This window comes from Thermothielavioides terrestris, chromosome 3 (genome assembly GCF_000226115.1).
Source record: "Thermothielavioides terrestris NRRL 8126 chromosome 3, complete sequence".
Classification (NCBI taxonomy): domain Eukaryota; kingdom Fungi; phylum Ascomycota; class Sordariomycetes; order Sordariales; family Chaetomiaceae; genus Thermothielavioides; species Thermothielavioides terrestris.
In genome coordinates this window covers 4,732,510-4,745,936 of record NC_016459.1, presented here as the reverse complement: position 1 = coordinate 4,745,936, position 13,427 = coordinate 4,732,510, and the positions used below count along the sequence as shown (strand labels likewise).

The window sequence follows — 13,427 nt, the reverse complement described above, 5'->3', positions numbered from 1 at the left end:
CTAGAACCGGCCAGGTCTGTCGCCCTTCCGTTTATATTCTTGTTTCTCGCCCACATAGTGTAGACGGTCGAGCGCCAGGGTAGCAAGCCAGCCGGTGCTGCAAGAGGTCCAAGGCAGACCTGAGTGGAGGTAGTTGAGAACTTGAGAAGTTCCTTACACCTAAGGTACACAGTAGACCGTATCTGTACCTGGCCTTTTTTTTTTTTTTTTTTTTTTTTTTTTTTTTTTTTTTTTTTTTTTTTTTTTTTTTTTTTTTTTTTCGAGACATACTTTTCGGACTATGTGCCCGCCCCTCCCGGACTATATCACGTGACAACGCTCCAACCTACCGAGTAAGAAACACCCATTCTTTCCTTTTACCAATTGTTTCCAACCTACCGCATCGCCAATTCTTTCAAGAGAATAGTCTTAGTTGCAACAACAATGGCTAGCTCGCCACTAGGGCTAGAGGAAGGAGGGTCGCGCGGGTACCCGGAGCTGAAAGGGGGCTCCGGACGCCCCGGAGTGGGGCAACTCGGACCTGGGTGGTAGCCGGAGAGTCACGGTATAAGGCAGGGCGATAGGCAACATAGAAAGACTGCAATGTAACTGGCCCTGATACGTCGGAGAAACAGAAGTTTTAGCTCCCTAGATTCCTTCCTTTTCAGAAGGACTGGCTATTTCAAATGCTAGAAAGGTTGAGAGTTACAATAAGAGGCGTGTCACGTGACATAGTCCGGGAGGGGCGGGTATATAGTCCGAAAAGTATGTCTCTTTTTTTTTTGCGCTTATGTAAGATTTTCTGTCACCAACGCGTACAGTGTGAAATGGCCCTGTGAACCACTCTACACGGTAGCCTACATGCACCACGCTCTCGGGTGCTCCACAAGACAACATCCCCCAACAAGCCCTTGTTTGTTGGCGTCATCGATGCTTGTGCGTTTCCAAACTCCAACAACGGACACACTGTGGATGTCTGTTGGTGTACATTTGCCGTCTGCCAGGCCCGCGAAACAGATATCTATTCGCAACAATTCCTCAGGGAGGGAGGCAGGGAGGGCTTTTGACAGCCCAAGTTTCTCGTGTATCTCGGAGGCTGCGTGGCCCGGCACCATGGCGGCATCACTCGACATGCAGCACGCTGGGGCTCGTTTTCCAGTCGCGGCCAGACATTCTCGCAGGCATTCAACAAGCTGCCGGTATGCGTCGCCCTCCCGCGTTCTTCCTCCCATTTCCCTTCCCTCTGGTGCAAGCAACTTCACGCCCCTGAGTGAAAAGACGACGAGAAATCAAGGTTGCATTGCATAGCTCCGCTAACCTGCCTTGTTGGCGGCGCGCCCGCTTGGTCAGATACTCCGGCGCGTACGGTTCTGTTCAACAACATAGCTGGTTTCGTGTACGAGCGGCTGGCGTCGGCCGAGGCTGGCGATGGCCCCGCATCGAAGAGGAGACGCGTAGAGGTCGCACACACGCAAACGAACGGGCAGGCACACAGCAGCAGGGCTTTGCCAGCAGGCTCGCAAACAGCTGAATGGAGCGCAGACGCTGCCGCTGCGGACCCCATACTCCTTGAGGTCAAGGACATATCGGTCACGGCGCCTCAGCGCAAGAAGTACGACCTTTGCTTCACCAAGAACTTCTTGTATGCCCGTGCGCCGGGCTCCTTCCTCCCCGTCCAGGGCGTGGTGTACCCATGGGGGGATATCGGTACGTCACAGACCACGGCCGCGGCCCTCCCTTTCCCGCAGCGGCTGACCTGCGAACACGCCACGCGCCACAGAACACGCGTTTTATCTGCCAGTCCCGGACAAATCCCAAGCGCAGTACAACTATGTCCTCCTTCCGCGCGACAGCTACCTCCCGACGGCGAAGCTGGCCAACGCCAATCCGGGCGACAGGCAACAGCCGCTTGAGCCGCTCGTCTTCACCGTCTCGACCACGGCCCCCAAACCCGGCAGCATCGCTGGCCCGTCGGCCAAGGCGGCCGAGGCGGTTTCGGACACATACCGCAGTCTCTTCCACTGGGCCCTGACGACGTCGATGCGCTCGGCGGGCAACCAGTCGTGCCAGCTGATCGCCTCGGACCCAAAGATATTCCATAGCGAAGCGCGGCAGCCTCACCGCCCCAATGAGAAAGCGGTGCACGTGAAGGCCTTCCGCGGCAGCAAGGAAGGCTTCTTGTTCTTCCTCCCAACCGGAATCCTCTGGGGGTTCAAAAAGCCGCTTCTATTCCTGCCGTTAGATCGGATTGTGGCCGTCAGCTACACCAACGTACTCCGGACGACCTTCAACATGGTAGTGGAGCTCGACACCGACGTCTCTGACGACCGCAGCGGCCCCGTCGAGAAGGAGATCGAGTTTGGCATGCTCGACCAGGAAGATTACCAGCAGATCGACGAGGCGTACGTCCGCCGCCACGGTCTGGCTAACCGCAGCATGGCGGAGCAGCGGAAGGCGAAACGCGAGCTGGTCGAGAGCAGCAAAAAGGCGGCTGCCGCCGGCGAGGCCGCCGGCGAGGATGAGGGTGGTGCAGACGGCATGACGGAGCTGGAGCGGGCCCAACGCGAGGCTGAGCAGCGTCTGCAGGACGAGGAGGACGAGATGGAGGAGGACTATGACCCGGGAAGCGAGGGCGAAAGCGAAGGTGAAGGAGGCTCAAGCGAGGATGAGGAGGAGGGGGAGGAGGATGGAGCCCAAGGTGATTACGATGAAGACGAAGAGGAGGAAGCTCAAGGGGAGGGCGTCGAGGACTAGCACCGTCTCCGACGTCTCTGGTGGACTTCTGAGGCGGCTGGATCCTTGTCCTCTCTCGCACTCTCCGTCAGTCGCTCGGTGTCCTTCGGACGACGTTCTCTACCTGTTATCTAACGAATATTGTGTCGAGATCCGTTCCGGCGTCTCGAAATCACGTGGGACCATGCCGGCAACAACGTACCACGACTGTTTGGCGGCGGGGCGGAGACGCTGCGACTCTTGTTGAGCTGGATGACAGCGAAGCTTCTCTCTCCACCCTGCAATCTTCTACGCGGGGTAGGGCATCATCGCCCCAACGCTTAGCTAGCGTCATTAGCGTCCTTGGACTGATGCCGGGTTTGGGCGAAGTGGGACGGGCAATGAGCCGCTTGAACCCGTCCTGTGCAAATGACCGACAGCAAAAGGAGTTCGCATCCACATTCTCAGAACTGGGTTTAGCATGCCACAGAAGTATGGGAAGGAGGGACCCTTCCCTTCCTACCAGCCTTGTGTACAGTAACAACAAGTGCACAGTACGGGATCCGTGAGAACGGATAGGGTCCCGCCGGCGATGGGAATATGTTGCTTATTGGGTACAGGGACTTAATTCACAATCTGACAGACGCTTCTGGGAGACTCGGTGTCTCTCGGTCTCCACAAGGCCGACAAGGGCCGAGGTGGTGACAGAAGACGGCGTCGCTCCACAGGATAAATCATGTCGCCGCGCTCACGCTAAGATGGCTGTCTTACGTGGGCTAGTGTATTACCCCCTCTCGAAATGCAACCTCCCCTGCTCGAAGCAAAACTTGGGACCGATTCACGTAATGAAATTTCTGGGCTGAACTGACCTCAAGTCACCGGAGACTTGGAGAAGCTTCAAACTTCTCAGTGATTTGCCAGATAGCTCTCTTGCGTCATCCCCTTGGATCAGCCGCTCGGCGTGCACCTAAGCACGACATTCCGCAGTCAGGTACGGAGTAGTTTCAGGGAGGAAGAATGACATAAGGGTCTGTCCGAACCGTTCTTCCTCACCGCTCACCCTTCTGCTCTTCTCCAAGGCGGTCGGCAAGGTCCTTCGGCTGTGTGAAGGGCGAGTTACCCCGCAAGCTTGTGCAACTGCGGGGCAGCCCTGGAGGGACCAAGAGGGCAAAACGGACAGGCACTGTCCCATTTCTGGTCAAGTGTTCCGTAGGTACCGACAGATTATCCCGGACAACTCTCTCAGAGACGGTCCCAGTGTGTTAAGCGGGAAGTTCCGGTAAGGTCAGACAGAGTGAAGGCATTATCCAAGCGCGAGAGACAAGCTGGTATACTGCGATTTTCACACCTAAGGTTCTCAAGATGCTGCGGAAGACATGGAGCGAAGTGGATGTCGCCTCGGAAGAAGCCAAAGGGATCCCGGTAATCCTTGCGGAGCTGTACTTGTATGTATGTACACTACCTACCGTACCTCCGTAATCATCCGCGCGTAACATAGGGCTTGGCTTGGCCCGACCATAGGGCTGAGACCCTTTGAGCAGCCCGAACCGTGCAGTCATTTTGCCGCCGCACTGCTTAACTCGGTTCTGCATGTTACTCCGGACTTGCAACCATGGTCGGCCGCTAGGACCTTCGCAACCGGACCGAGTTAGGCTGTTAAGGTTACAGCCTCAAGGCAGTACTGCAAATGACAGTTGGTAAGATGCATTGAGCAAGCAGGTTCATCGTCGCGATGAGGAACAACAAAGGCAGGATGAACACCGTCCAGGTTGCGTAGGTGCACCTCCACTTGTTTTTTCCGCACACACTAAGGTACCCAGTGGTGTATTATACACTAGTTACACAGTAACATCACTGAGTACGTGTACTGTGTAGGCTCCCCTACACACAGTACACAGGGGTAACCCCTGTATAGCAAGGTTATGAACGGAATACTTCCGTACTGTCTCCTTATGTGTTACCAGGCTTGGCAAGCCGAGTTGCGCGACGTCTGAGACCGCGGCTGACTCGGAATGAAGCTGTTACTGGTAACTTGTTCGAGCTGGGTCGTTTGGGCGGATTCGTTATCCTCGTCGCCGCACCGCCGACGCCTTCCTCGTCTCCCTCTTGTATTCTGTCTTTGCTCCTGTAGCGCGGAGGAGGTACCGAGCATGCTTACGGCCGCTCCTTGGTCGCCCAGCCCGGCGTTGTTCAGGTCTGCAACTGGGCATTTAAGTAAGTGTCGGCATCCATAGACACCTCTCGGAACCGTATTAAAGGTACCACGGAGGCAAGGTGCTAACGGGTTCTTCTGGTCCCGAAATTTCCTGGCCGATTCTGAAGGTAGGCCGGCCGAACTCAAGCCTTCGCTGCTCTCTAGGGCTGAGGCAATTCTGTCTGTCAACAAGAAAGGTGCTTTGTCACAGATGACTCGGGTAATTTTACCTCATCACCTCCCGGGTAATCTGGACTTCAGCTCGCCAGTTCCCCTCGTTACCGCAGGAGTCACGGGAGACATTGCTGACCCCAACCACCGGGCGGACACACCTACTGTACACTTACACTAGTGTAAACTAGGAAACCAGCGACCCCCCTACTGCGGTACATATTTTTTTTAACCTTTTGTAGTATATATTTGTTTCAGCCCGGCAGGGCGAGACCCGGAGGTACCTATATATGTAGTATACAGAATAAGGATAGCGACTGCTTGTTTGCCATGGGTTTGGCCCCCAGCGGCGGGCCGGCACGAGACTTGGCACTCACAGACAACCTGGGGTAGACGTTAAAGAGGTCCCGCCAAGACTAATTTCGGCCAATTGTCGGCAATGTTTTTACACCGTCAGTACGTCGCCAAGATCGCCACGGGGTTTGCACTATCGCCAAAGGTTTAGTTCGCCGGGGATACGGAGGGCGGCACTAGCCCCCCGCTAGTTAGGATTTAGGTTAAAGTGAGGATACGGGTTATAGTTAGAGTGCGGGTTATCCTTAGTTTCTTTTTTTTTCGATTTGGTTGAGGTATCGTAAAGTTGTTGTTGCTACGAGTCTTGCGATTTTGCATTGTTGATGTTCGAAGTCGTGGCGGCCTCGCTCACCCTTGGCGATTTGTAATTACTTGTACGCGGCAGTCTCCGAAATTAGTCTTGGCGGGACCTCTTTAACGACGACCCAACCTGGGAAATGATTCACTGATTTCCGCGCGGCTCACTAGCCCTACCCAACCTGACTTACCTGACTGGCGGCCGCAACGCTTTGGGACGGGATGCTTGCCGGCTTTCTGCTTTTTCTCGAAAAAAATTTGGGCAGGTTTCCAAGTCGCGCAAGCAGGGATCGGACTGGCTTGGTGCGCAATCCGAGCGCCTGCAGCAGCGCGCTAGACCTGATTCACATTAGTTCCTACGTTAGTTAGCGCGATTCGAGAGGGCTGAGCCAGCGGTGCTGGTCTGGTGGGCTCTGGCTTAACCGTCCTTGTTAGTGTACGCTAACGTTAGCGTTAGTTAGTGTAGTGATCCCACATCCTCCGTGTAATCCATACTGTACCTGTCCAATAGTTAGCGTGGAGTGTGTGGAATTGGTGATGCATTCTGCAGGCCGCTCCTTCCATTCCAATTGAACAGGCCAAGATGGTGATCGCCGTTGTCGTAGTGACAGAGGACGGCCCACCAAAGTGCCTGACCTTCTGCAAGTGTAGCGCTCCTTCTTCCCGCTTTTTGACCGAGTCTTGGTTTTCCGCGTGTTCCGTAGTGTACGGAAAACGCTACCTACGTGACACCAACGTTAGTGCAGCTTGCCCTGGTACCTATTCCGTGCAGATTCCATACACATGTGAACGCAAGCGCTACACCAGTTACCGCAGTAGGTTTTCGCCGCCCCTCACTCCTGCCACACCCCGCTCATGGAGCCAGCCCTACGATGCGGACCTGTCGTTGCCAGCCAGTTTGGGGGCTGAAGCAGGGCAACGTCAGAATCAGGAAGGGCTTGCAAGTATTCCGTACTCCAGATGGATAAGGCCCATTCATCTCGTTGCCTCCAGGTCCTGTTCCCAGCGAGCACTGGGCAGCTGAGTTATTGCTCTCTTCAGGCCGCTCCAGCTTGCAACGGCGCCATGCCAGCACCTTCAATTCATTTGTTACATGATTACCTGACCTTCCAGTTTACTGACCCTCCTGTTAAGCACTCCTGAACAGGTAACGATCCTCCGTTGCATCCCAGGCCTCGCAAGCGGGCCCACTAGTGTATGTATACACTAGTGTAGTAGCGTAAACTTCTGGGCTGAACCACTGCGACCCCGACTCGCCATCGTGCTGACGGGCAGCCCCCAGCAAGAATCCCAGCGTGCACAATTTCCTCCCACAAAGCTGTCCCAGCGGCCTGGGGCGCCAGAGCCGTTGGAGCGGGCCGCCTCCTCTTCTTTCTTTTTTCTTCTCGACTGGTTTGACGCTAACGTTACCAAGTTATTCGGTGCGGATTCCTTGTGCCGACACTACTTGTATCTGTACCTTTGTATTGTATTTTATTGCATTTCCTCTACCCTTGAGGTACCCTAGCTTTATTTTCCCACCGCCCCGCCGTTGCGTCCATCCCAGGCCCTTTTTGGTTCCCTGATCCGTCCACGCGCCAGACTGCCTCTGGGCGCTCCCAGTTTGAGCTGGGATCGCGACCAATCCTTGATCGAAGACGCCGGCAGAGCAGCTTTGTTGAACGCCGGGGACAGCTGAGGATTGCGAGTGGTGCGTTCATCGTCAGCTGCCGCTTGTGGAGCTGTTGCTCGTCTCTGCCGTCTTAGTGGGCCTCGGCTCAGCTCCGACTTCGTAAGCGGCGGCGGTGGCAAGGCGGCGGTCGCCTTGCTCTTCAGCCCGTGGGTTCCTCTTTCCCGGTGTCTTTCCCGGCGTACCTCGCATCCCTCGCGTCGCCGTCCTCGACTCCTCGCTGGAGCTCGTCCTCCGTTCCAGCGCCATGGCCGCCATCCCAATTCAGACAGCCACCCGGTACGGGGCCAGAGGCAGAGACTCGAGCCCCAGCCCTCTCCCCACCGGGTCGACTGGCCGCGATGACACCCTCTCGAGGCCCTTTTTACCTCCAGGTCGCCCCAGTCCATTTTCCGACAACCTCTCACCCTCGGCGGCTTCGAACCCCATGGCGATACGCGGCATGGACCACGACGACGTGCCTCCGCCGTTACCCCCTCCCCGGCTTGTTCCCATCAATGGCCCGGTCGATCCAATGCTGCATTACAAGGAAAGCATGCGCCGGGACGAGTACGGGAGCCCCGATAGCGACTCATTTGGGCACAGTTTCAAGCGACGGGACTTATCCTTCAGGAGCGATGTCTCGGATGATGGCTACCACAGCCTTGACAGCATCAGGTTCGTCGACCTGGCCGGCATCGCGTTTCAGTATGCGGTGTGTGGATCGTTCCTGCTGACACCGCCGGCGCCCTAGGTCCGCTGGCTTTCCTTCGCCTTTTGGTCGTCACCCCATGACTGGTTTCCGCCCTCACGGCGATTCGATCGACAACTCGATGCTCGACAAGCTGAACCGACCAGGTCGACGCTCAGGCCTGAGCGCCTCGGTGAACGACCTGCCAGGCCCGCGGCTCCCCCACGCACCACTGACATCGCTCTCTCTCCCGCACCGCACTCGACAGCCATTGCTTGACTCCAGCTTTACCAACTCCCCCGCGGCCGTGTCGGCCACGTCCCCGATCGATTCGCCGTTCAGTCACGTTCCACGAGGGTCCATTGATCACCGGCCGCCCTTGGGATCCGACAGCAGTGATTTTGAACGATCACCGCTGCCCCGGACGCCGCGGGTACATGCTAGTCGGATCCCCGAAGACAACGCGGCGGTGCCAAGGCTTGGTAGTGCCTACGAGGTCCGTGATGATGAGACGGACTTTCCAATGGACGAAACGACGCGCATGCGGGGCCTTGCCATCGAAGACCAGTGGAGGGAAAGGGACCAATGGGACAGAGACAGGGACAGGGAGTGCTACCAGCCGGGTCGAAAACGTCGGGCATCGTCGCCGCCGAGCGACGACGCTGCGCTTACAAACGACCTGCTGCGGAGGAGGGATGGCGGCCTCATGTCGAGGGGCTCGCCCACGCCTCGACTGTTGGTGATTCCCCAGAACTCGGTTTCGAGCGCGTCATCGGTCAGCCGAAGCGGGAGCTATACCAGTAATCTCACTGCTAGCAGCATCACAAGCCTGGGCTCGTTCGGACGCCGTTCGCCCAACCGCCTGTCACCCGGCGGTCTGTCTCCGACGGACCCCACGAGCGGCGGTAGCCCCTACGCGCCGCCAAGTATCTCGACGTCCCCGCGTCCCTCAGTCGGACGGTCGGCTGCAGCACCGTCGCCGCATCAACGAACACCAAGTGAACAGCCGCCACTGCAGCAGCTGCCGGCACAGGGCTCGCGGCCCGTGGTTTCGCCGCGGAAGCTCGCAGAGGTTCCCAAGAACCACAGCAGCCTGGCGGCCAAGCTCAAGGGCCCCTACATGTGCGAGTGCTGCCCCAAAAAGCCCAAGAAGTTCGAGACGGAAGAAGAATTAAGGTACGTTGGTTTGGTTTTTCTCGTCCCTGCCCCCCCCGTCGTCTCCCGGCCGTTGACTGCCGGATTACTAACCCTTTTGCGACACCACGCTGTAGAGCCCACGAAGCCGAGAAGCAGTACGAGTGTTCGTTTTGCGGCAATCGCTTCAAGAACAAAAACGAGGCCGAGCGGCACCAAAACTCGCTCCACGTGCGGCGGCACAGCTGGTCCTGCTCAGCCTTGACTACTTACGAGCGCGCGTTCCACGACAGCACGTCCAGGCCCGGCGAGAGCGACGTCTGCGGTTACTGCGGAGAGGAGTTTTCTAGGACGGGGCAGACTGCCGGGGGCTCGACCGTGAGTGAGCAGGACTGGGAAGACCGCATTCGGCATCTCCAGGACGTGCACAAGTTCCGCGAGTGCAACTCGAGCAAGAAGTTCTACCGGGCCGATCATTTCCGCCAGCATCTGAAGCACAGCCATGCCGGCACGAGTGGGAAGTGGACAAACATGCTGGAAAACGCTTGCATGGTGGAGGAAGAGCCGACCGTTGGCGCGAGATGAGACCTTCTCTCTCCCTCATGCGGTCTGGAATGTTGCTGGGGAGGGGGAGGGAGCGCGCGTGCGGGGGCTTGGAATCTGTGAGCCAACATGCGCAGTGTTGGCCACCGCTTCGTGATGTTGCCTGTCCTGCTCACCGCCGCAGGAGGACAGGAACTATGCCCCCTCGGTACAGAATCTCTTCCTGGGCGAAACGCCATTGGGAAGGAACAGGAGGATTGGCTTGTTTCTCGGACACCAACCAAGAAGGCATCAGGCCGTCTGTGCCGCCAGAAGCAGAGTTGGATTGCGGAGATGGCCGAGAGGCAGGAGGGATGCGACGTTGCTTCGGCGAAGGATCGGGGCCCTGGCTTCGGATTGCGAAATGGAGTCGGCCGGCGTATCGCTGTCGGCCGGTTTATGCAACAAGCGCCTGCGGACAAGGGTCCTCAACGCCAAATGGGCCCTGCACGGATGAATAAATCCGCCTTGTTTATCCAGAAAGCAGCCCGAAAAGCTGACGGGTCGCACCCGCGGTCGAGTTGCCCAGGATTCACCGGCCGCTCGCGATCGGCGCCACGGACACCATCCTTTGGCGTGTTGTGATCCGCCGGATCACCTCCTGTGTCCGGAATACACACTGCATACACGCAGGTACTGCTGCAGGCCAACGGTTTTGTTGCTAAGGTGCCGTCGCCGAATTGGCTCTGTCAACAAGCTGGCGATTACTGGCCGACCGGGTCACGGCCTGGTCTGTCTCTCTGAAACGGAGTTACGACCTTTCCCAGTACTCTTACGCATGTCATGCGGCGTCAAGGTCTGCATCGGGGGTTAATGTCCGGAGGTGTGTCTCGGCCCGATTACCGATCTGATTCCATTACTCCCGTACGGAATACAGATTTACCAGCGGCCCTGATCTGGGAATTTTTACCCATCCGGGCAGCTGAGGAGCCACCTCTCAGCATCACGGGCGTTCGGTGTTGGGGGCGTTTCTGTGGGACGGAGAGATTCCGTGGGGTTCCACTGCCGGGGGCTGCTGTGTATCGCATTGAGGCGCGGATCATGGACGACCACGCCACGAATGATAGAAAACTTTACCAATGATAGTTATTGCCACGAGATTGCCAACGTAGTAGCTGCTGTTCGCCTCGCGCGGTTCTCTCTTTGCGAGAACACCCAGGCCACTCGTGTCTCAATCTTTGGTGGCGAGTTTTGCAAGCCAAGCTGCTTTGTAACTAAATGGCTCCGAAACACCCGGAGTGACCACTGATCGGTAACTTACGATTCATTGCAATACTGAGGTGGAACTTTTTTTGGTCCTTACCACAGTACGTCACCACCTAGTTACCGTATTTCATTTTTTGCGATCGATAACGTTACCACCTCCCCACGGCGTGTGTCGAAAGTCGCGGCAGGCAGCGCAGCAGCCCGGCCGCACTTGCCGTTGGAGCAGTGCAGAACCAAATATCCAAACACTTTGAAGTACGCTGCTGTCCATTGAGGGCTCCGTTGACATGGCGCTGAACAAGGTTAATGGACCTGACGAGCTCTACATCGGAGGGTGAGTGGTGGCGCGAGTGCACGGCGGAACGGGCACTGACGCGCTTGCAGCGTCTTCGGCGTCAACCGCACCCGGCTCGTCCGCGACCACAACATCACGCACATCCTGTCCGTCATGAAATATTCGTTGAATCGCGACGACGCTGCCTTCCGCGGGATCCAACATCTTAGCATCGATATCGACGACATGGACGACCAGGACATGCTCGTCCACTTCCCCAGGATCGTGCGCTTTATTCACGGGGGGCTCTCGAGCGCTGGCCCATCTAGACTACAGAATCTCGCCGCAGACACACCCGCCCCTCCGGTGTCGCCCACGGCGCAAGGCGCTTCCGCTTCCCCAGACTCACCATCGGGCGCCGTCCTTGTCCACTGTGCCATGGGCAAGTCCCGCTCCGCCACAGCTGTCATCGCCTTTCTGCTATGGAAGTACCCGCATCGCTTCGGGAAGGCGGACTCGGCGACGACAGCGCGGGACGCAGTGGCACGGGCTCTCCAATGGGTTCGCGAGACCCGCCCCATCGCCGAGCCGAACGACGGATTTATGCGCCAGCTCGAGATGTGGTGGGACATGGGCTGCCCGGCCGATAGCGACGACGCTGTAGAGAAGAACCCTGCATACCAGCGCTGGCTGTACAAACGCGAGGTCGAGGATGCCGCCCGCATCGGAAGGGCGCCCGGCTGGATTCGGTTCGAAGATGAGGAAGCACAAGTAGCCAGCGACAAGGCAACCGGGCGCACGGACAGCGCAGCCGGGGGTACGGAGCTCAGGTGTAAGAAATGCCGGCGAGTGCTGGCCACCGCCCCGTTTCTGGTCCCGCATCGCGGCCGGGGCAACACGGAGCGGTCAGACTGCCCACACTTCTTCATCGAAGCGCTGTCGTGGATGCGCCCTATTCTTGAAGAAGGCGCCCTGGACGGGCGTCTCATCTGTCCGAACGCAAAGTGCGCCGCCTCCATCGGCCGATATGCCTGGCAGGGTTTCAAATGCAGCTGTGGCGAGTGGGTCGCCCCGGCCTTTTCACTGCAGAGCAGCAAGGTCGACAAAGTCGTCGCAGGGAGGAAGCAACACGGAGATGCCTCGGCAATAGCCGAGCGTATGGCGGCGCTGGGCATCCGCATGCCTCCCGGAGCCGCCGCGCGGCCTACGGTGTCCGAGCCCGGGGTTGATACCGACAAATGCAAAGAAAATTTATGACGAGCATGTTGCAATCGAGTTCAGCACGGACGGGTCCTCCCCTCCAGGAGCTCGACAGGCATATTTTCCTCAGCCAGCGTGCCGCCGATGGAACTCCTCGCTCGAGCACCGCGCTGAGCTTTGCGAGATTGCCCTGGGTTGCAAGGCGGGAGTTTGTGGAGAACCGCAAAGTTCCAACACAGTAAACCGGTCCTGACCGTGCCTGTGTGCCATCTGCTATTGCGTGTTGCCGTCTGCTGACGCACAGGTGAGCAGAGGAGCAATCCGAGGCCGCTCCGAGAAGCAGCAGCATGAGATCGTCCTCGTTCATAGCCGTCTCGCGGGGCCGCAGCTTCCAAGCAAGACCAGCGTTGCCGGATTCCTTTAGCACCACGTTTCCGTGCTGTTCATACGGGCATGGGTTACCAAACGCGCCGCGCTTTCGATGCCGAACCCCCCCCCCCCCCCCCCCCCGACAGACTCGGCAGGGATGTAAGACCGCCGGCCGATCTCGGAAACGTTATTGAGGTTTCTGGTCCCATGCCCCTTCGTTCCACCCCTTCAAGAGTGCTCCAATGCCAACACCTGGAAAGTCTTGCTCTCTGTGAAGGCCAGGTACCCGTGATCGTCCTCGAATCTGCAACCTCACCTCCTGTGTTGCCCCCGCTCCGAGTCAACAGCTCGTATGCATGACAGGTTGAGACACTGCTGACCATGCAGGACCACGACGCCAGTCATCAGGACGGCTGCCGTCTGGTGACAGCGCATGGGGTAAGCACTAAGCCCTCACGAGGTTACGAGTGTGCTTCTCCACTGCAACCGGCCCGATCCGGAATGTCGCATGGATGCAGCGTGAGAGAGCGTGCAGACACAAAGTGTGTTTGTTCGACGCTAGATTCCGTGGGGGGATGCCCTCCGGCGCTACCTGCGTAGTAGTTAGGGTAACAGT

The 13,427-nt window shown here is 57.8% G+C and overlaps 3 protein-coding genes across 3 annotated transcripts; all 3 read left to right on the top strand.

Annotated features, from left to right (window-relative positions):
• Positions 1–423: 423 nt before the first annotated feature.
• THITE_2145691 (uncharacterized protein) lies at positions 424–2,733 on the top strand (the record flags this gene model as incomplete). The annotated part of the gene is made up of 4 exons (XM_003654854.1): positions 424–527; positions 1,117–1,178; positions 1,330–1,686; positions 1,760–2,733. The coding sequence occupies 4 exons, from the start codon at positions 424–426 to the stop codon at positions 2,731–2,733; spliced, it is 1,497 nt and encodes a 498-aa protein (XP_003654902.1).
• Positions 2,734–7,419: 4,686 nt separating this feature from the next.
• Positions 7,420–10,155, top strand: THITE_2118131 (uncharacterized protein). The gene is made up of 3 exons (XM_003654853.1): positions 7,420–8,033; positions 8,110–9,222; positions 9,318–10,155. The coding sequence occupies exons 1-3, from the start codon at positions 7,804–7,806 to the stop codon at positions 9,763–9,765; spliced, it is 1,791 nt and encodes a 596-aa protein (XP_003654901.1). The 5' UTR covers positions 7,420–7,803; the 3' UTR covers positions 9,766–10,155.
• Positions 10,156–11,050: 895 nt separating this feature from the next.
• Positions 11,051–12,644, top strand: THITE_2118128 (uncharacterized protein). The gene is made up of 2 exons (XM_003654852.1): positions 11,051–11,302; positions 11,353–12,644. Exons 1-2 carry the CDS (start codon positions 11,256–11,258, stop codon positions 12,497–12,499), a joined length of 1,194 nt encoding a protein of 397 aa, XP_003654900.1. The 5' UTR covers positions 11,051–11,255; the 3' UTR covers positions 12,500–12,644.
• Positions 12,645–13,427: the final 783 nt, after the last annotated feature.